General features: G+C 45.2%; 1 protein-coding gene across 1 annotated transcript; it reads left to right on the plus strand.

The window, feature by feature from the left end:
• LOC142204891 (vomeronasal type-2 receptor 26-like) lies at positions 1–26,546 on the plus strand. The gene is made up of 8 exons (XM_075276516.1): positions 1–300; positions 7,599–7,871; positions 10,104–10,270; positions 11,284–11,575; positions 17,027–17,524; positions 17,771–17,962; positions 21,312–21,435; positions 25,624–26,546. Exons 1-8 carry the CDS (start codon positions 1–3, stop codon positions 26,544–26,546), a joined length of 2,769 nt encoding a protein of 922 aa, XP_075132617.1.
• Positions 26,547–27,156: the final 610 nt, after the last annotated feature.

Here is a 27,156-nt window from a genome sequence, read left to right on the forward strand (position 1 = left end):
ATGTACTTGGTGCCCAAACACGAACTCAACAGAGTAAGCCGGGTCTTTACACCTCCACCCGATGTAAGACAGAGCGTAATACAAAGGCTGGACACTGAAATTAGCGATATTTTACGCAGCTCTGACTTACCGGATGACGTGAAAATTAAAAGATACAGAGAGATAATGCAGAGATACTTGGTTCTTGCTAAGCAGAGCGCTAAAGAGCTAACGACTTTACACCTTGTTAACCAGTCTGAGCCTGATCATCAACAATTGCCAAATACACCCGCTAATGAAAGTGATTCCTTTCATGAAATTGTAACGCATGTAACCCCCATTTTAAGAAAAATGCTGAACTTTTGTTAAGTAGGATGCTGCAGAGTCAAGGTGTTACGGCGTGGAATGATAAAAGTGAATTTATTTGCAAAGGCGACGTTGTTTCTGGTTCTAACTTGCTGGATCTTGTGCATAACGCAACGCAGAGCCTTAGGCTCTCAAGAAACAAAGCCCCTCCGGGCTGGGATGCGTTAATGCTTGCCATGGCTGACATAAATATGCCCTTCTACTTTTGTAGGTAATTCGTCTATGAGAGAGAGAGAAACGTTTTAAAAATTAACCTGGTTGAGTCGTCTGGAAATGTCATCCTTAAGCGCCATCTACTGGTCAAAACATCCTCAGTTATAGGCGTTACAAAAGCCAGCTTATTTCTGAAACAACGCGTTCCTTCCATATTACAAGCTTCTTGGTTAAGCTTGCAAATTGTAAATACTGCTCATTAGAGATGAGCGAGTAGTATTCGATCGAGTAGGTATTCGATCGAATACTACAGTATTCAAAATACTCGTACTCGATCGAATACTACTTGGGGGGGGAGTGGTCCTGTGGACTGTTGTGGATTGCAGTTTTTGTTGCGGTATTTTGAGCCAAAGGCAGGAGTGGCTACAAAAGGAATGGGAAATACACTCACCGGCCACTTTATTAGGTACACCATGCTAGTAAAGGGTTGGACCCCCTTTTGCCTTCAGAACTGCCTCAATTCTTCGTGGCATAGATTCAACAAGGTGCTGGAAGCATTCCTCAGAGATTTTGGTCCATATTGACATGATGGCATCACACAGTTGCCGCAGATTTGTCGGCTGCACATCCATGATGCGAATCTCCCGTTCCACCACATCCCAAAGATGCTCTATTGGATTGAGATCTGGTGACTGTGGAGGCCATTGGAGTACAGTGAACTCATTGTCATGTTCAAGAAACCAGTCTGAGATGATTCCAGCTTTATGACATGGCATTGCATTATCCTGCTGAAAGTAGCCATCAGATGTTGGGTACATTGTGGTCATAAAGGGATGGACATGGTCAGCAACAATACTCAGGTAGGCTTTGGCGTTGCAACGATGCTCAATTGGTACCAAGGGGCCCAAAGAGTGCCAAGAAAATATTCCCCACACCATGACACCACCACCACCAGCCTGAACCATTGATACAAGGCAGGATGGATCCATGCTTTCATGTTGTTGACGCCAAATTCTGACCCTACCATCCGAATGTCGCAGCAGAAATCGAGACTCATCAGACCAGGCAACGTTTTTCCAATCTTCAATTGTCCAATTTCGATGAGCTTGTGCAAAATGTAGCCTCAGTTTCCTGTTCTTAGCTGAAAGGAGTGGCACCCGGTGTGGTCTTCTGCTGCTGTAGCCCATCTGCCTCAAAGTTGGACGTACTGTGCGTTCAGAGATGCTCTTCTGGCTACCTTGGTTGTAACGGGTGGCTATTTGAGTCACTGTTGCCTTTCTATCAGCTGGAACCAGTCTGGCCATTCTCCTCTGACCTCTGGCATCAACAACGCATTTCCGCCCACAGAACTGCCGCTCACTGGATGTTTTTTCTTTTTCGGACCATTCTCTGTAAACCCTAGAGATGGTTGTGCGTGAAAATCCCAGTAGATCAGCAGTTTCTGAAATACTCAGACCAGCCCTTCTGGCACCAACAACCATGCCACGTTCAAAGGCACTCAAATCACCTTTCTTCCCCATACTGATGCTCGGTTTGAACTGCAGGAGATTGTCTTGACCATGTCTACATGCCTAAATGCACTGAGTTGCCGCCATGTGATTGGCTGATTAGAAATTAAGTGTTAACGAGCAGTTGGACTGGTGTACCTAATAAAGTGGCCGGTGAGTGTATATCAGATGTTCTTATACTTCTCCCTTCTGCTCAATCCACTCTTGACTTTGGCTCAAAAAACTGCAACAAAATCTGCAACAAATAAAGCAGCGTTTCCGCAACGTGGGGCCTTGGCCTAAAGGGGTTTTCCAAGACTACATATTAATGACCAAACCAAAAGAAGACTTTTTATTAAGTAGAAAATAGTACATGGTGTTTACCATGTGATTTAGGGTAAGTTCACACGGAGTAACGTTCCGCGTGATGTGGCACGTATACGGCGTGTGAGCTTTTGCGGGCCGTATACACTCCCATTGATTTCAACGGGAGCCGGGATCGTATACACGGCGTTATTTTGCAGCAAAATAGCGCCACATATATGATTGTTAATATTGTCATCTGCATCCAGCTCCGTACACAGTGCTGAGATCAGCTGACTGGTGGGGTCACCTGGTGTTGGATCCCCACAGATCTCATATCAATGGCTTATCCTGAGAATAGAACTTTACTATTATGTTGGGGTTCTCCAGATTCTCCAATAATCTACCAAACTCCAATGTCTTACTGAAGGGTTCATTGTCCACATTGTGTATGTGTGCTTATCAGGGGGAACATTAGATTGCAACCTCAGTGGTGTCAGGGGTTAATGTGAGTGATGACAATCTTTGTACAGGGCTATGGAATATGTTTGTATTATAGAAGGAACAAAGTAAATCTTTATAAGACAAGGACGGCTGAGACTGGTTATTTCTTCTACAATTCTCTATAGTAAGGACGGTTCAGAGCACAATCCTCGGAGAGCAGATCCAGAATGATGTGCGATGAGATCAGAGAATGTAAAATCTATCCCATAATACTGTATAAAAGGAGGGGAGATGAGAGCAGTCACCATATAGCATGTCCTGATCCTGGGGGCCGTGCTGTCTGTGTCACTGCTGCCTCACTGCTTCTATCCATCATGTCTTACTGAGGACAGAATATACGTCATCTCATCATCATCATCATCATCATCATCATCATCATCATCTTCACATTCCTACAAGAAGATGTTCATTTTCCTAACTTTGTTAGTTTTTCCATGGATTCCTATAACACAACTAGTCTGTGATCTCAGGATAAGAGAAGTTATAGATACGGTAGAGAAATGTTACCAGGACGGAGATCTCATCATTGGCGGGTTATTGACAATGTGTCAGTCTGAAGAGGAGGTTCAGAACCCGGAGGAAAAGCTCAAAAGTACAAGTATTATATGCGGAGTGTAAGTCCCGGATTCCTTTATGTAATATCCATGGTGAGAACAGTGTCAGGTCTGCAGACATAGCGTCACCAGTCTATCCATACAGTACAGGCTTCTATATATGTGTCTATATAGCTTGAGCAGTCTCTTCTTACATGCTGTAAGTGTCTTTACCTCCATCTGAGATATCCGGAGATGACCGGCAGCAGATGACCAGGTTAAAGAGAGAATGAGAAACTGTCAGATATTGCGATATCCACAAACTTTTCTCATAAAAACCGCTCACCTCGCACTTCTCAGGATATGTCAGTAACACTACAGATGTGTTCCTGATATTATTGAAGTTCTCGTCATGTCACAGCTCATAATAAAAGCTGCTCGTGTATTCCTATCGCTATTCTCTGCTACAGACATTCAGAATGCTTTTCTACGTGATCAATAGTAAACTATTGACTGATCTTTCATAATTTTTTATTTTTTCTCAAATCTCATTTTATCAAAAATGTTTTCAAAGTTTTTTTTTAACCACTTCCAGACCACCCATAGACTATATACATCCGGGAAGTGGTTGTCTTGTTCTGACAGGACGCACCAGTACGTCCTGTCAGAACACAGCTATTGCACGAGATCGTGCAATTGCTGAAGCTGGGAGCCAGCTGTAACTTCAGCCGGAGCTCCCAGAGAGATGGCAGGGAAGGTTTATTCCCGTCCCTGCCTTCTCAATCGGTGTATATACAGCGCTCAATGAGCGCTGACCCGGCGGTCACGTGATTCACCCGGGAGCAGCGTCTTGCAAGAGATGCTGGGTCCTGCAGGACCCAGATCAGCTCTGTATTCTTGGTATGTGTCTCTTATGACCTTATGGGGAAACCATCTGAAAAAATATATATATTGTAAAGCTTGTAGTAGAATTTCTGAAAAGCGTCAGCTATTTTGTCAGTATCTCTAACAATGTTGCCCTTATCGTCCTTAATTCTATTGATGTGTATCTTTGCTTGAGCTTTTTTAATCATCTGTGACATCATTCTCCCACCTTTATCTCCATGAACGTAGAGGCGAAATTTAAAGAGAAGGTGGTTTTTGGCAGTTTGCATATGGAACAGCCTTTTAAGTTTCTCTCTAAGTGCTGAGAGATCCGACATAGTGGAAGCAAGTCTCGTGAGTTTATGTGTCCGTTCAAGTGCTCTGATCTGGGCTAGCAGAGAGTCAACCTCTTTTTGCCTTTGCTTTTTGATGAGAGTTGCCTTTGAAATATAGAGACCTCTCATGTAGGCTTTGTGCGCCTCCCTGTCATACTTACAGAGACCTCAGGTGTGGAGTTAATTAAGAAATATTCTTCTAGACTTTTAGATGTATCCGAGATCAAGGAATTATCAAGGAATTATCAGTCTCCAGAACCACTGGCGAGAGAATATCTCCTGGATGAGAAAAGTAGCCGTAACAGGTGCATGGTCGGAATTGGTGGCACAATCAATGTCTGCGGATTGAGAGAAGGGCAACAAAGTTTGTGAACAAAATAGGTTATCAAGTTTCTGTTGCAAATTGTATTTTGGTGAAAAATGGGAAAAATCTCTCACAGATGGCTGGAGGGATCTCCAAACGTTTATGAACTGGAGATCTTGGAGGGCTTTGAGGAGAGAACTGACAGCCAGATGAGAGATCGCTAATTTACCTGATGACGAGTCTAATAGCGGATTAATTGTAACGTTCAGGTCAGGGGCCCCGCGGCCCGGCCCTAACAAAATGGTCCCGGTCAGCTCGGCAGTCGGGCAAGTGCCGGGGCCCACAGAGCCTCTGGGGGCCCCCCGGCACTTGCCTGTCACGATTTCAGCTCATCGGTGTCCGTCCGCCGATGAGCTGGAATACATACGAGATCAGTGGCAGAGGCAGCTGCCACAGGGCCCGGGACATAAGGGGCCCGGTGACAGCTACCTCTGCAACCCCCGCTCTTATCACAGACAAACTGTTTTAACTGTGCTAAGAGCGGGGGAAAGCTGAAAGGACCTTGTGTGACGTCATCCTTCACATGACTGGGTGGGCGTGTCTATAGCCCGTACAGTCCTGGAAAGAGAAGGAGAGATCTGCTGCGAGGTAATAAAGGGGAGGGGGAGGGAAGGGAGATGCAGGATGGAGAGTGTGTGTGTATGTGTGTAAGTGTGTGTGAGTGTGTATGTATGTATGTGTGGTGAGGAGCAACAGTAACCTAGGGGCAGAGATGGAGGAGAGGACATGAAAATGTGGGTAGAGATGAGGGGTGCATGAAACTGGGGGCAGATGGAGGGAGGGTATGAAATGTCATGTGACAATGTCACCGGAGACAGGTAACTTTTTTTTTATGTCTGTATCTCCCCTCGGTCTCCGATTATTATACTCTGGGGTCTGAAAATACCCCAGAGTATAATAATTGTTCGTGGGTGTTCATTATCGGGCATAATCCCGTGTGCAGGGGCCACAATGGGGTGTAATATTGTGTGCAGGGGCCACAATGGGGTATAATACTGTGCGCAGGAGCCACTATGGGACATAATTGAGCGTGCAGGAATGCGGCGTGTGGGGGGGGGTAGTCGGTCGAGATCTTCGGTGTCGGTCAGGAAGGGGGAGGGGGGCCCATGTCAAAAGTTCGCCAGGGGGCCCCGCCATTCCTAGTTATGCCACTGTACGCGATTAAAACAGGAGCTGTGAGCTCAGCTCCTGCTTTAAAGCTCCGGCCCGGCTTGCGTGTGTAGGCGCGATGACGTCATCACATCGCGCCTACACACGCAAGCCGGGCCGTAGCTAAGCAGGAGCTGAGGTCACAGCTCCTGCATCGCGTATGTGACTGGAGAGAGAGCGGAGAGAGGAGCGTCGGGGGAACGATGGAAGGTGAGTGTTAGAAGGTGAGTGTAAGTGTTTGTTTTGTATTAAATATTAAGGTGGAACATAATGAAGGGGGCCCATGAAACTGGGGGGCAAATGAAGGGGAGGGGGGAACGGCATGACACTGGGGAAGATGAAGGGGTGGGGAGAGAACGGCATGAAACTGGGGACAAAGATGGAGGGGGGGACATGAAACTGGGGACAGAGGAAGGGTGTATATGAAACTGGGGGAGAGATGGAGGGGGGGCATATAATTTACGGGTGACTGTAGGAGGATTATACTGTGTGGGAGCACATGATAAATGAATGAGACTGGGTGGAATCAACATAAAAGTGGGTGGAGCCAAATTTGCCGCGGCACGCAGAGCGCGCCGCACATTTTACCCCTCTTTCTACTCATTAAAAATTAGGAGGTATGGCGTTGGTGACGCCACACTCCTGCATGACGTCACTCGCTTCATCTGCGATGCACAGTGTCTCGACTCCCCCGCCTCCTTTACAAGGGGGCCCACTGAGGCTCTGTCGCCCAAGGGCCCATAAAAACCTGGAGCCGGCCCTGGGTCAGCATGTCCCGATTTCAACTCATCGGCGTCCTACGGACGCCGATGAGCTGAATACATAGGCGTTTAAAGCAGGAGGTGTCATGGCTCAGCTCCTGTTTTAATGCTGAGCTCCGGCATTTGTTGTCGCGATGTGATGATGTCACATCGTGCCTACAATATGTGTATGAGGGAGAGAGCTGCGGGGGAACGAGGGAAGGTCAGTGTATGTGAGAACAGTATGACGCTGGGGCAGATGAAAGGAGGGAGAACGGCATGACACTGGGGCAGATAGAGGGGGGAGAACAGCATGACACTGGGGCAGATGAAGGGGGGAGAACGGCATGACACTGGGGCAGAGACGGGGGGGGACATGAAACTGTGGGCAGATAAAGGGGGAGAATGGCATGAAACTGGGGACAGAGATAGAGGGGGGGACATGAAACTAGGGGTAGATGAAGGGTGTATATGAAAATGGGAAGAGATGGAGGAGGCACATATAATTTACGGGTGACTGTAGGAGGATTATACTGTGTGGAATCACATGAAAAATGAATGAGAATGGTCGGAGTCAACATAAAAGTGGGCGGGGCCTAATTTGCTGCGGCGCGCTGAGCGTAGGGCCCAGCCAAAGTCAATTGCCCAGGGCCCCGCAAACCCTGGATCCGCCACTGGTTCAGGTCACCTCCTAGAATAATGTCCCCTACTGCGAAATGACACAACTCCTGGAGTACGGATTTCATCCACAGGACTTGACCCTGATTGGGTGCATAGATATTAGCAATAGCCACTGGTCTTTCTGTCAATGTCCCTCTCAGAAAGATGAATCTACCTTCAGTGTCAAAGTGCTGTTGGTGAAGAGTAAAGGGCGTCTCATGATGAATAGTGATAGCAACACCCTTGGAAGACGAGGTGGTGTTACAATTATGGTACCATTGGTCATGTGGGTGCTTCGAGAAGGTTGGTATCTTCGAGGCCTTCAAGTGTGTTTCCTGGAGTCCACATCAAGTAACTCAGGGAGTTCTGGAAGCGGTGGAGTGGGTGACCAGGAGGGGATGTCCATTGGTGGGATTTTTAATTGGGCCCACAGGGTATGAAGGTCATTTTGAGTGTTGATGGTGATACGCCTTCCTTTGTGCATAATAGCTAGGCCAAAGGGGTACAGCCATGCATATTTGATGTCTTTTGCATGGGGTACCTCTAGGAGGGGTTTGAGTATGTGTTTTTTTGACAAAATGGATGGAGAAACATCCATATAGATATTTCTGCTTCACCAATACGAATTTCAGGCTTGTCAAGAGCTGCAGAAAGAATAGCTGCAACACCTGGGTAAGAGAGTATACTACAAATGTTATATCACGGTTAATCTCCTTACAATGGCCGCGGACGGACAGCCCTATGGATTCTTTCTATAATGATCCTTTCAGCTCTTTCTTGACCCAGAAGATCGGAGAACAGCGTATTGGCCATTTTGTTTAAGTCTTCCGATGTATTGCTTTCGGGGAGGACTTTAATTCTTCTATTTTTTTCTCCTACTGCGGTTTTCTTGATCTTCGATCAAGACAAATGTTTGTTTTGGTACCGTGTTAGCCAGTGGTTATAAAATATAAAAAACAAAAAAACTTTGCAAGTCTTCAGTAGGTGATACCTTTTTTAATGGCTAACTCATAATGATGACAGAATATGACGTTTCGAAGCTTCCTCTGAGCTTCTTCTTCAGATATAACTAAAAACACTCTGTAGAGGCTGCATATTTATGACTGGACACAGGGGTAGGATTACAGGAGGGAGGGGGGAAGAGGCTTATTACTATATACTTATAACAACAAACAATCAATTGCCAGATCCCAGGTTCTTATCTTAATGGCTGTTTTAATGATTTGTATAAAAAGACATAAACCCACGTGAGATGTTCATTCCATTGTCCATCGTCTGGAATAGGGTCATGGCCTTGTACTCATAAATCAGTCGCTGTTTCCTTGATTTAAAGTTCCCTTTTAAGATCAAGATTTTCATGTCATTGATGATGTTGTGGTCTTCCTGGCAGAAGTGTTTTGGCATGGGAAGATCAGTTCTCTGTTGTTTGATTGTATGGCGATGTGAATTAATTCTCATTCTGAGTTTCTGACCGGTCTCTCCAACATACAGATTTTCAGTGGAACATTTGGTGCACATTATTAAATACACCACATTAGGTGTGTTACAGGTGAACGTACCTGGGATTTTATATTCCCTGTTAGAGTTTGGGATCTCTATCATGTCAGTGGTCAGTATGTGCGGGCAGGTCTTGCACCTCTTCTGTCCACATGGAAATGTTCCTTTGTTAGTTGGAGGTGACAGAGAGCTGCTAATAATCATATTCCTGAGGTTTGGTGGCTGTCTGTAGCATAGGAGAGGGGGGTCTGAAAATACGGATTTTAGACGATCAAGACAAGTGAGCGATCTATATAAATGAAAAAAATCAATTAAGAGCAGGTTGTGGGGGGTCGTGGAGTGTCACATATAAGTGGGAGAAGGTGAGGAGCCCCCCCCCCCCTGATGTTGGAGTAGGGGCTCAGCACTCCCTTCACCCCACTAAAGTGTCTGCCTGTAAGGGTTATCCGACCAATTCAGGAGAATCTGTAGATGGCGAGAGGGCCTATAGGCACAGTCCACTGTGTAAGCTACCTTGGAATGGGTGAGGGATAACAGGCGATTCAATGACCAGGTAGTTAGGAGCAGAAAAAAATATACTGGTTCACTCACAAAGTAGATGACAAGTAGACAAGTTAAAGGCCCTCTATGCTGCTGCAGTGTTGCTAGATGAGTGAGCAGGGCCTAGATGCAGGGTGGTAGAAGAAAATGTTTAAATGAAAGTTGATCCAGGAGAGAACTGCTAGGCAATCTCTCAAATTTGTGGGGTGTCAGCCAGGGTAAAGGAGTGGGGATTTATTGGGTATCAGGGTGGTTGATAAAAGTTCCTAGATGGCCAACTAGTGGTTAGTGCAGTAGAGGTAGGACACCAACACTTCTGTAAGCCCTGGTGTACTCAAGGTGCTTAGTACCTCTCACGTTTTAGGGAACACAGGTCGGAGGTGATTGCCTCTTAGGTGTGAGAGTACACTATGGGCTGGAGGTGGTTAATGTCCAGCGGAGTATGTAGGCCACAGAATTAAAATGTCGGCCGCGGCACCTGGCGCTCACTGGCGGTAATGAAGGTGGTGGGGACCTGTATTCGGCCTGGATAGGGGTCCCTCCAGAGTCTCAATGCACACCGTAGGGGCCTCTGGTGGTCTCACCTTAGTGAGAGTGTCCCGTCTTGCCGCACGTGTCTCGTTCTGTAGGCTGCAAACAAGATGGCGGTTGTCGTGGTGGGACTGCAGGCCTCACCTGGACCGGTCAGCAGCAGGGTCGTTTCCAGGTGGATATCGCGGCATAGAGCTGCGGGAGGCACTTGTCGGCTAGCGTGGGAGCTGGTGTCCGTGCTCAAGAAGAAGCCAGAGTGGCTCTGGTCAGTAGCTACAGTGATGGGAGCAGGCCACATGGGATCCTGGGCCAGGCCGCAAGTTAAGATAGCAGTCACGCCACAATGAGGGAATCAACACCTGTGGAGTCACTGAGACCGGACAGCAGGACTAGTAGCGTCGGAGGCTTCAGGTAAGATTCTTCTCCCTCTCCGGTCTGTGACACAGTCTTTTAGAGCTGAAATCGGGGTCAGATGTTGGCAGGGCTACCGTTGATGATGTAGGCCGCAGGCTCTGACACTCAATTTTCAGGCTGCAGCAGTGACGGACTGTGTCGTGCGGCTTTCACTTACCTTACGATAGCTGACTGGGGTTGGGGGAGACCCTGAGGGTAGTTTTCAGATGATTCATCCTGGGTAGGATAATAGATGCAGGCAGATGAGATGGTATAGAAGTGGAGCTCTTCAGAATGCGTCCTGCTTTGGCGCCAGCTAGCTATGCCCCCTGATCTTTCATAGTTTGTAGAGATTCCTCATTTGGCACTTCATGTTTCCCTGTCTTCTGTTTCCCTTTTTCCTTGATTCTGCTTGTTTTGACCTTTTTGTTACTGACCTCGACTAGTTCATTACTGCCAGTGGTCTTTTCCCCTTCCAGGAGCTGTTTGACAAACACCAGCAGGGATTACTCAGGGTTACTAAGGCAGCTTCTTAAGTGGGTTCATCCTTATCATCACAAATTGTCCACTTGTGGTCTAGAGATAAGTCTCAGGGAAAGTTCTTCATTTCTTACTTAGCCAGTATGGTAATGCTATATCTGGCAGTGGGTGAGCATTATACTGAGTGGTTACCTGTGTCCGGTCAACAATAAATTATACATATTACAAAGTGACTCCAAAAATATAACTCATCCAGCAAAAACCAAGCCCTTACATGCCAGAATCAACTGAGGAGTTAAACAAATAGTTATGAGCCTTGGATAGTGGCACCAAAAGTTAGGAGTATTAAAACCTGATGGTGACTGTCACATTTCCTCATCTGGGTATATATTTATCTATTTACAGGACAGATTTTGAGGGATTTGTACATTCTCTGATTTTTCTCTTTGCCATTGATAATATTAACCAGAATCCTGACATTTTACCCAATATTACACTGGGATACCATGTATTTGACTCGTGTTTAGACAGACGAGTGGCAGTGAGCCGAGTATTACATCTTCTATCTGGTCCGGATAAGGTGATACCTAATTACTTCTGTAGGGGGCATGGCCAGCTGGCCGGTATCATTGGAGACCACCACTCATCTACCACTATTCCCGCAGCACAAATCCTTGGACTATATGGATATCCTCAGGTATTGGAATCTACAAGCATTGTTATTAATACTTATTATAAGAATAATATTATTGTAATTAATATTCAGGGATTCGGCTCGCAACAATCAAGACTTTTGGTGAATATATCAAATTGTTTGATATTTACTAAAATGGCCACAGAGACTCGATTTGCATTAAATTATTATACTATAAGGTCAGTTAAAACCTCAGAGTATAATAGGAGTAGGCCCAAAGGATTTGTAAAAAAAATAAATTTACACTCACCTTCCCTCACCTCCTTCAATCCTTCTTGCAGCATTCGGGAATCTGTTTCTTCGCTCTTTGCGTGACTTTTCAGAAGAGCACTTCCAGGAGGAGCAAAGATGAAATGAAAGGCGAGCATGATTTTTTATTTTTTTTTTTAGGGGGCATTCACACTACGTATACTGAAGCTTATTCTGAACATAAAACATGTTCAGAATAAGCGACGTATAAAGCAGCTCCATTCATTTCTATGGGAGCCGGCATACAAGCGCTCCCCATAGAAATGAATGAGCTGCTTCTTTCACTATGAGCAGTCCCATTGAAGTGAATGTGAAGTGCCGGCGTGTACGGCAAGCTCTGCTCATGCCGGCTCCCATAGAAATGAATGGAGCTGTGTTACGTTCAGAATAAGCTTCAGTATACGTAGTGTGAATGCCCCCTTAAACAGCTCTCCTGGGCCTTCTCCTTTTAAACATCTGGGTATGAACAGATACCAGAGTATGATCATGTTATTCTACACTATGTTTTATAGATAGGTTACTAGGAGTCCTGACAGTGTTCTACACTATGTTTTATAGATAGGTTCCTAGGAGCCCTGATAGTGTTCTACACTATGTTTTATAGATAGGTTCCTAGGAGCCCTAAGAGTATTCTACACTATGTTTTATAGATAGGTTCCTAGGAGCCCTGACAGTATAATACACTATGTATTATAGATAGGTTCCTAGGAGTCCTGACAGTGTTCTATACTATGTTTTATAGATAGGTTCCTAGGAGCCCTGATAGTGTTCTACACTATGTTTTATAGATAGGTTCCTAGGAGCCCTAAGAGTATTCTACACTATGTTTTATAGATAGGTTCCTAGGAGCCCTGACAGTATAATACACTATGTATTATAGATAGGTTCCTAGGAGTCCTGACAGTGTTCTATACTATGTTTTATAGATAGGTTCCTAGGAGCTCTGACAGTATTATACACTATGTATTATAGATAGGTTCCTAGGAGCTCTGACAGTGTTCTACACTATGTATTATAGATAGGTTCCTAGGAGCTCTGACAGTGTTCTATACTATGTTTTGTAGATAGGTTCCTAGGAGCCCTGACAGTGTTCTACACTATGTTTTATAGATAGGTTCCTAGGAGTCCTAAGAGTATTCTACACTATGTTTTATAGATGGTTCCTAGGATCCCTGACAGTGTTCTACACTATGTTTTATAGATAGGTCCCTAGGAGCCCTAAGAGTATTCTACACTATGTTTTATAGATAGGTCCCTAGGAGCCCTGACAGTATTCTACACTATGTATTATAGATAGGTTACTAGGAGTCCTGACAGTATTCTACACTATGTGTTAAAGATAGGTTCCTAGGAGTCCTGACAGTGTTCTACACTATGTTTTATAGATAAGTTCCTAGGAGCTCTGACAGTGTTCTACACTATGTTTTATAGATAAGTTCCTAGGAGCTCTGACAGTGTTCTATACTATGTTTTGTAGATAGGTTCCTAGGAGTCCTAAGAGTATTCTACACTATGTTTTATAGATGGTTCCTAGGATCCCTGACAGTGTTCTACACTGTGTTTTATAGATAGGTCCCTAGGAGCCCTAAGAGTATTCTACACTATGTTTTATAGACACGTTCCTAGGTAAGAGTTTTTTATATTTTTAAGCTATTTTAAAATAGTTGGTGTCACGGAACAAAGGTATACGTCTTCCTCCGGAGGATATCTTGAATCAACAGGGACGCAAGAGGTCGGGAGACAACAGCAATTTATTGTAATCCACAAAGTTAGTAGCCGGTGGCGGTCACATCAACCGTAATAACAATAAGTCCACAGAAGTCACAATCCAATGATAGCTTTGGTTCCTTGGTCCTGTAACTATATCCTGGCTCTCTGCAGAGCTGTTCACAGGCCGGCTAACACATACTAACTCCAGCTACAACTATATACTAAGACTGTTACACCTATATCTGTGGGTGGGAAGGGCTGAGTCACAGATCCTTCCCCCCTCACCTATACCAAGGAGAGCAGACTCCCTGTCTCCTGTGGACAATGCACCGTCCAACATCTTCTTGGAGACACTGATCAGATTATCTCCACCCATTGTCCTCACTGGTCCTCACTAGTTAGAGGTATTTGCATACAATGTGCTAACACACTAGACCCGAATCACCCAACTACACACTGATGTTTACAACAGGTTAGAGAATACATTCCACATGAAATATATATTACACATTGCCTATAATATAGACTCTAACCATCCCGTGACAACCCCTCCCCCTCTCAAAACATGTGCATGACACAATTGGCCTACACAGGTAAATTGGGGAATGCACATCAGTCTCTATAGCTCATATGTCCTCCTGCCGGGATAACCCATCTGCGTTCTGGTGTTGGTTCCCTCGGCGGTACTGAATGGTAAAGTTGTAGGTTTGAAGGGCTGGCATCTGGCAGAAAATCCGGTCGATCCATGTTGGCGTCTCTCTGAGCTTGGCTTCGGGTCACTGCTCCCACAAAGTGGCACTGTAGATTTCCAACATCGTTGCCTAACAGAACATCGGCCGGCAGCCCGCTCATCACACCAATTGTGCATCGTTTTGGTCCATAACCATAGTCGAGTTCCACGGTAGCTTTAGGAATACGTCTTTGAGTACCCCCTGCCAACTTGATAGAAATGCCAGGGCCCTCCTCTAGGGCCTCGGGTCGCACAACTCGGGGGTCCGCTACCGTTAGGAAAGCTCCCGAGTCCCGGAATCCAACAACTGTTCGGCCATCCAGTAGGACCTCCTGCAAGTGCTTCCGCTGAAGGTTTGCGGGATGTGTGGCGGAAGGCTGAATCCCATAGACCCCTGGAGGTGGAACAGATGGGTCATTCATGGAGTCATCTGGAAATGGGGCCAAACTTTCTGTCCTAGGGGTGGTTCCCAGGTAGTGAATAGGCCGGGATGCCACGGTGGCCCGTGCCCCCATGTTAGCAGGGCAACTAGCTTGCAAATGTCCAGGCCGCCCGCACCCAAAACATCTGCGCTCTAGCATTCTTCCAGTGGGTCGTTGTCTAGGGACAGGGTTGTTCATAGCTGGAGGCCGATGGGCTGGGGCAGGGGTAGAGGGGGAATTGTAATCCTGAGGCCGGACACGAAAGGTGGGTGGCTGGCTGAAGGGTGTCTGGCGGACTGTGGTAGTTTTCCGCTCCTCTGCAAACAACCTCTTCCACTGCGGCTTGATGGTCAGGCCCTCATCTGCAAGAGAAGCAGCTTGCTCAACTGTGGCTGGGTTCCGTTCCAGCACCCACTCACGGATCTCAGCGGGGCACTGGGAAAAGAACTGTTCCTTAAGTATGACTTGGAGGATCTTATCGACTGTGACAGCCTCCTCTCCTTCTAGCCAGCGCTTGCATGCTTGCTTCAACTTGTGGGCGAACATGTGGAAGGAGCTTCCCCCATTGTAAGACAAAGAGCGGAACTGAACTCGGTAGGTCTCTGGAGTGACTGCATAATACTTCTGCACCGCTCTTTTAATGGCCTCATAGTCCCGCTGATCACTAGGGTCCATAGCTCTGAGAGCTTCCGCAGCCCCATCTCGTAGGTGCCCCACCAGATACCGGACCCAATCCTTCTCTGGGACTTCCATCAGGTGGCACTGGTGTTCGAAGTCCTGAAAATATCCATCAACATCCCCAGCCGCTTCATCAAAGGTCTTGAAGTGTTTATGGGAGACATATGGTGGTTCTCTCACTGTTGGGCTGGGGGTCGGCGTTTGATTATAATTCCTCGTAGTTATCTCAGCCATTCGCCTTTCATGCGCCATTCTTTCCTTTTCATGCGCCATTCTCTGTTCCTCCTTCTCCGTTTCCTGAGCCCTCTGTAATGCTCTACTCCTTTGCTCTGCAGTTGCTCCTAGCCCCAGCACTGCCAATTCCTCCTCATACAAAACAACCCATCTGCTCTTTTGGGTCTGTACCTGCCACTCCCGTATCTCTCCAGTCTCCTGGGGGCAGCCCTCCTCATGGTCGCTTTGCAGGGTCATCTCCTCCAGTGCCTCGATCAGTTGATCTTTCGTTCTTCCCTGGTAACTCAGGTTTAGTTCCCGGGCCCTTACTTGTAGACTTGCCATAGTCCAGTTCCTGTATTCTGAGGTTGTGGCTCCATTAATCGCTGAGCTGCTGTAGTCCATCTCGCTGTCCGCTGTTGATCCCACCGCTGCCAACCAGTTGTCACGGAACAAAGGTATACGTCTTCCTCCGGAGGATATCTTGAATCAACAGGGACGCAAGAGGTCGGGAGACAACAGCAATTTATTGTAATCCACAAAGTTAGTAGCCGGTGGCGGTCACATCAACCGTAATAACAATAAGTCCACAGAAGTCACAATCCAATGATAGCTTTGGTTCCTTGGTCCTGTAACTATATCCTGGCTCTCTGCAGAGCTGTTCACAGGCCGGCTAACACATACTAACTCCAGCTACAACTATATACTAAGACTGTTACACCTATATCTGTGGGTGGGAAGGGCTGAGTCACAGATCCTTCCCCCCTCACCTATACCAAGGAGAGCAGACTCCCTGTCTCCTGTGGACAATGCACCGTCCAACATCTTCTTGGAGACACTGATCAGATTATCTCCACCCATTGTCCTCACTGGTCCTCACTAGTTAGAGGTATTTGCATACAATGTGCTAACACACTAGACCCGAATCAGCCAACTACACACTGATGTTTACAACAGGTTAGAGAATACATTCCACATGAAATATATATTACACATTGCCTATAATATAGACTCTAACCATCCCGTGACAGTTGGGTTCTTACCCAACAGAACCTTGAAATCAAGCCACCAAATCTGGAAAGGAAACACACCTTAAGAGGTTCGCCTATCACACATTCATTGAAGTCCCTGCTCTTTCTATGCTTAGAAGTAAAGGAGGCAGTCCTATCAGCTATTTGCTGCCTCCCCTCTATGACTGTGCAGACAGATATAGTTGTCAATAGTTGATAGGACCGCCTCATGGACTTTTCTGCAGGGAAAGATCAGAGTTTTCTAAGGAAACCCAAAAAACAAACAAATCTTTTCCCACAAAAATATACATCCATCTGCTCAGCTTTTCCTGCTCAATAACAAGCTGCCTGCCGATTGGACAATAGTTTTAATGTGAAAGGTTCCCTTTAACTGATTGAACACTCTCTACAGAACAACCTCTGTCTCTTCTGTCTTGTACAGATCAGTTATGGAGCCACCGACCCCTCATTATCTGATAGACTCCTCTATCCACATGTGTTCCGGACAGTCCAAAATAGCCACATCCACAATATGGTGGTCACCGAACTGTTGGAGCACTTTGGCTGGACCTGGGTTGGGATTTTAGTATCAGATGATGATAATGGAGAGAAAGAACTGCAGATACTGACAAAATACATGAGAGAGCGCGGGATCTGTGTGGCCTACACCATAAAACTTACAGAGAAGAATGCAGAATATAAGAAGATATTGCCTGTAATAAACAATCCACAAGTCAGTGTCATTATAATGTGTGGGACCTTCACTACGAATGGAGCTTCATTACAATATAACTATGCATCTGTATTTGTGAACAGAACTCTCATCTATCCTCCATCCTGGGTCTCTAGTGCTATCCTTCCAGACTCAAAGTTCTCACAACTGCACGGAAGTCTAGCCGTGGACTTCTCATCACACAATTTTCCAAGATTGCAAGATTTTGTAACCAAATACAGAAAACTTCCCGTTATATGTCACAATTGGATGTCATGGCACATATTAGATTCACTTGTAATAAATCCACACAACAAGTTATTTATTCTCGCTTATAGTAATTACTTTAATTTGACTGTAAATTTTACTGTATCAAGCTTGAGGAATTTGCTCTCATCGGGGGTCACCCCAAGACTGTATCAGGCAGTGGAAATCCTGGTAAACGCTCTCCATGAAATGTTCTTATATATTCAGGACAAAAATAAAGAAAATCCAATAAGTGGACTTGTGCAATACACACAGAAGTTACAGCGCCACCTACAGAGGATGAAGAGTCCACTGGATCCAATGAGAACTGCATATTACTTTAATGATCAGGGGGAAGCCGTACATCCATATATGATAATAAACAGGTTTTATATAGATGATTTCATGCACGAGGCTGGGGTAGGAAATTGTACCCCTTGGGCTGACGATGGTGACAACCTTTATATAAATACTCCCTCTATAACATGGAAGAATATGAAGAAGGTAAAAAGTCTTCAATTATACATGTGATGATGTAAAGCTTTGGTCTGCTCTTATATAACATTATGTAGGTTACCTATGGGATTACTCTACACAAGTTGTTTACTTACTCTATAGATACATTGTGTTACTTGTATTTTAAATGTAGCCCTTGATAAGAAACAAGCAGATTAATAAAATCTGTAAAACTAAGCTCAAACTGGTTTATGATAAAAAGCAGAAACCAATGAATACCAAGAAAAACATTTTCAAAAATTCTGAAAAGGGAGTAGTTTCGGATTGATGGTGCCCGATAGCCGAGTCCTCTAACAGTAAGAGAGGAGGAGAGGAGACATTTGCCGCTTTCTCCGGATATATAAAAAACACGAAAACTTGGTGATCTTCAGTAGTTGATACCTTTTTAATGGCTAACTCATAATGATGACAAATGGCTAACGTTTCGGAACGCCAATGACATGAAAATTCTGGTTTTGAGAGGGAATTTCAGATCAAAGAGAGAACGGCGTATACATGAGTATAAGTTCATGACACTGCTTCAGACACTAGAGTGTGGGCTTAATGCATCACAGGGTTTCATGTCTTTTTACAGTAACGTGTGAACTGATAAGGACCTGTAAGTGTTTACATTGTCTCTACCAATTACCACATTGTCTCTACCAAATGTCTCTACCAAGTGCTTACATTGTCTCACCAATTACTAACAACCCCCCCCCTCCTGAAATCTAACACCCTTTGTGCCTGCTCTGTATATAAATATGCTCCTTCAGAAATGTTTTTAAATTTACTTTGATAAAGGAGCCTTTTGCGTTCCGAAACGTTAGCCATTTGTCATCATTATGAGTTAGCCATTAAAAAGGTATCAACTACTGAAGATCACCAAGTTTTCATGTTTTTTATATTTCCAACCCACTGGCTAACACGGTACAACAACGAACATTTTCCTTTCTCCGGATAGACAGGCAAGTAGTTATGATGAGAGTTGTGATGAACTCACGAAACCGTTGAGGAGAATATCAGTGACCTGCAGAAAGTAGTGGATGATGAAGGAACGTCATCATCATCAGGAGAAGAGGGTGGCAGCTTGCGTATGAGGCAGTGACGGAGTCAGCTTGGGTGGAAGAAGTGGGAGGTCAGGGGATAAACATGCCCGGGGTATACCACTTGCTTTGTAGGAGCCTACGTGCCCAGAAAGCATTGGTGCAGGGGTTCACGGAGGCAGTGGCAGTTACATTCAGTTAGTGTGGAGTGTTGGTTGTAAAATCAGCTACTTGGCAGTTTTTTGTTAAGTCACCAGGGAAGGTGAACATGGACATATGTTCAATCTATGGTCAAAAGGTGAAGTGTGGCCAGGATGCCAATGTTGGCAGCACAGCTCTGCATCAACATATGCAGTGTCATCATAAAGTGGCCTGAGAGAATCGTAGCTCCAATATGGTGGTCCAGAATGCCTCAGGAACCATCCAGTGGCACTCACCCCAATTCAGGCAGTCAAGGCTCCACCACCTCAGCTGAAGGAAGCTGTGTGTCTTTCCCATCATATGTTGGTCATGATGCTCGTACTCTTCCTACTCCTAGTCAATAATTACATCAGCAATCGATCACCAAAGCTATTTCAAAGCGACAACAGTATGTGTGCACTCATACAACAGTGCAGAAGGTGAACATGTTCTTGTCCAAGTAGCTGGTGCTGCAGTCCCTCCCTTTCCAATTGGTGGACTCTGCACCTTTCAGAGAACTTATTGCCAAAAAGGTAGTACCAGCCCTGCACAAATATGTAAAACAGATGGTGGGCCAGTCCTTTAGCCTGTCTATGTCTTCCAAAGTACACAGCAGTATTGACCTGTGGAGCTGTAACTACAGTCAAGGAAATATATGCTCTTTACAGCCCACTGGGTGAATGTGTTTCCTGCCCAGACACACCAGGAACTTTGCCAGGTGGCACAGCTTCCACTTCCACATTCTCACGCCGTTGGTCATGCAACAATGTCAGCCTCATCCTCCACTGTGTCCTCCACCTCCACTTCAGGGACAATTCATAGTTCAGCAAACTACATGTGCAGGACAAAATTGTAATCATGGTGACCGACTAGGGGAAGAACATGGTGTCGGTGCTGCATCAAGGAGGGCTGAGCCATGAGCCTTGCATGGCGCACTTGTTCAATCTGGTTGTCAAGCATTTCCTTAAGTCTTCTCATCTGCAAGACATTTTAAAAATGCTAGGAAATGCATGCACTTCAGTCACTCATACACTGCCAAGCACACCCTTCTTGAGTTGAAACTGCAGAATGGCCTCTCCTAACATAGACTAATATGCAACATTTCCACCCATTGAAATTCAACCCTTCATATGGAGGCAATCTATGGCCGGCTAAGGCTGCTGCACTTCCACATTATGTCACCTTTCCACTCTGTGGCCTCCTCATGCCACTGCCACCTCCACACTCTCTCACCAGGCACTGTATGGCCTCTTAAGGCTTCTGTTACTTCCACATTATATCACCTTTCCACTCTTTGGTCTTCTTACGCGGCCACCACCTCCAAATTCTGTCACGGGGCACTCTATGGCTTCCTAAGGCTGCTGCCACCTTCACACTCTCTCACCAGGCACTGTATGGCCTCCTAAGGCTTCTGACACCCCCACAATATTTTACCTTGCCACTCCTTGGCCTCCTCATGTGGCACTGTGTATGTCCGAGCAGCCATTTTGGTATAGTTTTTTGGAGAACTGAGCTTAGAACTGAGATTTGAGGAAGAGGGCAGATGGAGGAGACGTATCCATGAAGGAGGAGGGCAGTCGAAGCACAAGAAGTAGAGAGACAGTGTTAAAGCTATGATGTGGGGGGTGCTAGGAGGCCTTGGTGAATGACCAGGGTACTCCATGGGGTTAATTAGAATAAATAAATAGAGTGTTTTAAAAAGAATCTGCAGGGACAAGAGAAAAAGTAAAGGTAGTAGTAAAATAGACATGTGTTTAGCACAAAAGCATTTTTACCAATGATAGAATTTATTAAATAACCACTGACTATCTGGCCATCTATCAGGGGTTATGTCTCATCCATCCAGGAACTGACAATTGGTACCCTTTGACTACCCATCCATCCATTCATCCAAGTTATGTCTTCTCCATCTAGTTACTTGTCAGGATGATCTGCTTCATATGACTGGACACTTCACCTTCTATAGTCCACCCTCCAAGGTCACGTCATTACTTCTATCATACTTGTCCATTCTGTGTCACTCCAGTAAAGATTCTTGTCTTCTCCTTCAGGTCCCAGTATCTCGCTGCTCAGAGCCATGTCTACCTGGAAGCAGGAAGAAAGCAAGAGAAACAATTCACACCTGCTGCTATGACTGCGTGCCATGTTCAGAAGGAGAGATCTCCAATATAACCGGTATATGATAGTAGGAGTAGTAGTACTGTCTTACCAGTGTGATGATGTTCTAGTAGGAGTAGTAGTACTGTCTTACCAGTGTGATGATGTTCTAGTAGGAGTAGTAGTACTGTCTTACCAGTGTGATGATGTTCTAGTAGGAGTAGTAGTACTGTCTTACCAGTGTGATGATGTTCTAGTAGGAGTAGTAATACTGTCTTACCAGTGTGATAAGATAAGATAAGATAGGATAATCCTTTAATAGTCCCACAGTGGGGAAATTTCAGCATGTTACAGCAGCATAGTAATACAGGTACAGGATGATACACAGTAATATAATACAGACACGCATATGCTGAGAAGAGAAGATATACTAGGAGTCCATAGCAGCTAAGGAAAATGGAAGAGAAGGAGCAAGACTTCATGGTCATCGTCATAATCATTAGTTCTCTGTGTGGAGTGATCTACGCTTGGTTTGATGTAGATTATACAGCCTGGTCGCTGTTGGAAGGAAGGACCTGCGATAGCTCCTTCTCACACTTGGGGTGGAGCAGACGGTCACTTACAGTGCTGCCAAGTCCCATCAAGGTCCTATACATGGGGTGGGATTTGTTCTCCCACATGGAGGTTACCACAGACAGTATCCTTCTGTCACCCACCACCTGTACTGGGTCCAATGGGGTTCCCCAGGTCAGAGCTGGCCCTCCTGATCAGCCTGTCAAGTCTATTTCTGTCCCTGGTTGATATACTGCTCCCCCAGCAAGCCACACCGAAAAAGATGGCTGAAGCAACCACAGAGTTGAAGTGTCCCCTGGACTCCGAAGGCCCTCAGGCTCCTGAGCAGGTAGAGTCTGCTGTGGCCCTTTGTGTGCAGCACCTCCAGATGATCAGCCCAGTCTAGTTTATTACTGAGGAGCACACCCAGGTACTTATAGGTCTTGACTATCTCAATACATGTTCCTTGGATCTCCACCGGGGTCGGAGCACCTCTCCATTTACTAAAGTCCACCACCATCTCCTTGGTGTTCCCAGCATTAATACTGAGCTGGTTCTGCTGGCACCATTCAACAAAATCCCGGTTTAAGTCTCTGTATTCCCTATCGTCGCCATCAGTGATAAGGCCTACTATAGCAGAGTCATCAAAGTACTTCTGTAAGTAACAGCTGGATGAGTTGTGCCTAAAGTCAGCAGTGTATAGTGTGAAGAGAAATGGGGCAAGAACTGGACCCTGTGGTACCCCGTACTACAGATCACAGTGTCAGACACACCGTCCTGGGCTCTCACATACTGAGGGTGGGTTGTCAGGTAGTCTAGGATCCAGTTGAACAGGTGATGGTCCACACCACCAAGGTTCAGCTTCTCCCTCAGTAGCCCTGGCTGAATGGTGTTGAAAGCACTGGAGAAGTCAAAGAAAATTATTCTCACAGTGTTCCCGGGTTTCTCTAGGTGAGAAAGAGCTCTATGAAGAAGGTGGATGATGGCATCATCATCTACCTCAATGCCCAGCCGGTAGGCAAACTGGAGGGGGTCCAGAGCAGAGCTCACCAGGGGGCGTAGGTGTGTCAGGACCATTCTCTCTAGGACCTTCACCAGGTGGGATGTCAGTGCTACAGGTCGGTAGTCATTGTAGCCCATCGGGTTGGGTTTCTTTGGGACTGGTACCACCCAAGATGTTTTCCACAGTTAAGGTACCACTCCCAGCTTTAGACTCATATTGTACATGTGCGTGATAATACCAAACAGCTGGTCACTGCACATTTTAAGAACTCCTGCGCTTATACCATCAGGTCCTCTGGCCTTGTCTGCTTTAATCTTCTTCATTTCCCGACACACCAGAGACTCCTGCAGGATCAGATAGTCAGATTGCAGTTGTCTGCAGGTTGGTGGGGGTTGGGTCTTGGTGAGTAGGGGAGGGGGGTTGACTGACATGCTGGTGGAGAGAGCATTGACTTGGAGTTGAATCTATTGAAGAATAGATTAAGCTCGTTAAGCCACTTCCTGTCCCCTACTGTTCGATGCCCTGTCTTTTGCTTGTGTCCTGATATAGCCTTAAGACTGTCCCACACCTCCGAGATTCTACCCTCCCCCATCTGTGGTGATGATGTTCTAGTAGGAGTAGTAGTACTATCTTACCAGTGAGATGATGTTCTAGTAGGAGGAGTAGTACTGCCTTACCAGTGTGATGATGTTCTAGTAGGAGTAGTAGTACTGTCTTACCAGTGTGATGATGTTCTAGTAGGAGGAGTAGTACTGTCTTACCAGTGTGATGATGTTCTAGTAGGAGTAGTAGTACTGTCTTACCAGTGTGATGATGTTCTAGTAGGAGTAGTAGTACTGTCTTACCAGTGTGATGATGTTCTAGTAGGAGGAGTAGTACTGTCTTACCAGTGTGATGATGTTCTAGTAGGAGTAGTAGTACTGTCTTACCAGTGTGATGATGTTCTAGTAGGAGGAGTAGTACTGTCTTACCAGTGTGATGATGTTCTAGTAGGAGTAGTAGTACTCTCTTACCAGTGAGATGATGTTCTAGTAGGAGGAGTAGTACTGTCTTACCAGTGTGATGATGTTCTAGTAGGAGTAGTAGTACTCTCTTACCAGTGTGATGATGTTCTAGTAGGAGGAGTAGTACTGTCTTACCAGTGTGATGATGTTCTAGTAGGAGTAGTAGTACTGTCTTACCAGTGTGATGATGTTCTAGTAGGAGTAGTAGTACTGTCTTACCAGTGTGATGATGTTCTAGTAGGAGGAGTAGTACTGTCTTACCAGTGTGATGATGTTCTAGTAGGAGTAGTAGTACTGTCTTACCAGTGTGATGATGTTCTAGTAGGAGGAGTAGTACTGTCTTACCAGTGTGATGATGTTCTAGTAGGAGTAGTAGTACTCTCTTACCAGTGAGATGATGTTCTAGTAGGAGTAGTAGTACTGTCTTACCAGTGTGATGATGTTCTAGTAGGAGTAGTAGTACTGTCTTACCAGTGTGATGATGTTCTAGTAGGAGTAGTAGTACTCTCTTACCAGTATGATGATGTTCTAGTAGGAGTAGTAGTACTGTCTTACCAGTGTGATGATGTTCTAGTAGGAGTAGTAGTACTGTCTTACCAGTGTGATGATCCTCTAGTAGGAGTAGTAGTACTGTCTTACCAGTGTGATGATGTTCTAGTAGGAGTAGTAGTACTGTCTTACCAGTGTGATGATGTTCTAGTAGGAGTAGTAGTACTGTCTTACCAGTGTGATGATGTTCTAGCAGGAGTAGTAGTACTGTCTTACCAGTGTGATGATGTTCTAGTAGGAGTAGTAGTACCGTCTTACCAATGTGATGATGTTCTAGTAGGAGTAGTAGTACTGTCTTACCAGTGTACATGATGGTCTAGTAGGAGTTGTAGTACTGTCTTACCAGTGTGATGATCCTCTAGTAGGAGTAGTAGTACTGTCTTACCAGTGTGATGATGTTCTAGTAGGAGTAGTAGTACTGTCTTACCAGTGTGATGATCCTCTAGTAGGAGTAGTAGTACTGTCTTACCAGTGTGATGATGTTCTAGTAGGAGTAGTGGTACTGTCTTACCAGTGTGATGATGTTCTAGTAGGAGTAGTAGTACTGTCTTACCAGTGTGATGTCGTTCTAGTAGGAGTAGTAGTACTGTCTTACCAGTGTGATGATGTTCTAGTAGGAGTAGTAGTACTGTCTTACCAGTGTGATGATGTTCTAGTAGGAGTAGTAGTACTGTCTTACCAGTGTGATGATGGTCTAGTAGGAGTAGTAGTACTGTCTTACCAGTGTGATGATGTTCTAGTAGAAGTAGTAGTACTGTCTTACCAGTGTGATGATGGTCTAGTAGGAGTAGTAGTACTGTCTTACCAGTGTACATGATGGTCTAGTAGGAGTAGTAGTACTGTCTTACCAGTGTGATGATGTTCTAGTAGGATTAGTAGTACTGTCTTACCAGTGTGATGATGTTCTAGTAGAAGTACTGTCTTATCAATGCACAGGATGTATTAGTAGGAGTATTAGTACTCTGGCTTACCACTGTGGATAATGTTTTAGAGCACTGCTTCCCAAACTGTGGGTCAAGAAACCCTGACGGTGTATGTAGCAGTTCTGAGTGTGTGGGAGGAAGGTGTATGTAGTGGAGCAATGTGTGTGTGTGGGATGGGATCTAGTAGTGCTGACAGATGTTTGTTAACATGATATATTATTAAATCTTCCTACAGATGCCGATAACTGCATGAAATGTCAAAGTGATGAATGGTCTAATGAGAAGAGAGACCGATGTCTGCCCAAAGTAATGGAATTCATCTCTTACCAAAATGACACCATTGTTTTTGTATCTTCCTCGGTCTCCGTCTCTGGATGTCTTGTGACTTTCTTCATACTTGTAATATTTATTTCCTACCGGGACACTCCTATTGTTAAAGCTAATAACCGGAACCTGAGTTATCTCCTCCTGGTCTCCATCATCCTCAGCTTCCTCTCTGTCTTCTTGTTTCTTGGTCGTCCCAGTGATGTCACTTGTAGATTACGTGAAACCAGTTTTGGAGTCTTCTTCTCGGTCGCTGTCTCTTCACTTCTGGCCAAGACTGTTATGGTTTGTGTTGCTTTTAAATCCACCAAACCTGGAAGCCCCTGGAGAAAATGGCTGAGTGTGAAGCTGCCCTATACCATAGTGTTGTTGGGTTCATCTACAGAAGCTGTTATCTGTGTCCTCTGGTTGTCAATCTCTCCTCCCTTCCAGGACCTGGACACTCAGTCTTATAAGGGAAAGATCATCATTCGCTGTAATGAAGGGTCTGTTATTGGCTTCTATTCTGTATTGGGATATTTGGGGCTCCTGGCCGCTGTCAGCTTTCTTCTGGCTTTCATGGTGAGGACATTACCGGACAGTTTTAATGAGGCCAAGTACATCACCTTCAGCATGCTGCTGTTCTGTAGTGTCTGGATGGCCATGATCCCGGCTTATCTGAGCACCAGAGGGAAATACATGGTGGCCGTGGAGATATTTGCAGTAATGGCTTCCAGTGCTGGACTTTTAGCTTGTGTGTTTTTCCCAAAATGTTTTATTATTTTATTTAGACCTGAAATGAACAGAAAAACTGATCTGCTGGGGAGAAGAAAGGAAATAACTGCGGAATATTAACCTCCAGATAATAATGACTAGCTCTGAATGTTACACATGTAGAATCCATACTGCGCTACAATGAAAGCTTCTCTTGTCGGTTTGTGCATCATTAAATCGTTAAAATATAAAAGTTTTCTAATTCCATCATTTTCAGTAATCAGATTATTTATTAGAAGATAATTCTGTTTGATTAAGAAAAAACCTGGAACTAATTCACCTATTTATAGTCAACTATAGGGAAATAAAAAGGATGAAGGGTGACAGAGTATAATGGGGTGACATCAGGTGACAAGTTATAACAGGAGGTGACAAGATAGAACAGAGTGACATAGGTGGCAACCAATGTCGTAACTAAAGTCTTGTGGGCTCCGCTGCAGACCTTTGTCCGGGCCCCCTACCCCCTCCCTACAGCAAATTCTTAATAGTGACGGTTACGGGTGCTGCAGCAATATCTCAGATACTTGAAAAGGATATAGTTTCAGTACCCACAACTAGAGATGAGCATGTAGTATTCGATCGGATACTATGGTATTTGAAATATTCATACTCAATCGAATACTACTAGCTATTCGCAGTAAATATTCGATTCAGAACCAGCGTTCATTGGCTGAATGCTATACAGTGTATA

This window comes from Leptodactylus fuscus, chromosome 1 (assembly GCF_031893055.1).
Source record: "Leptodactylus fuscus isolate aLepFus1 chromosome 1, aLepFus1.hap2, whole genome shotgun sequence".
In the NCBI taxonomy this organism is placed as follows: domain Eukaryota; kingdom Metazoa; phylum Chordata; class Amphibia; order Anura; family Leptodactylidae; genus Leptodactylus; species Leptodactylus fuscus.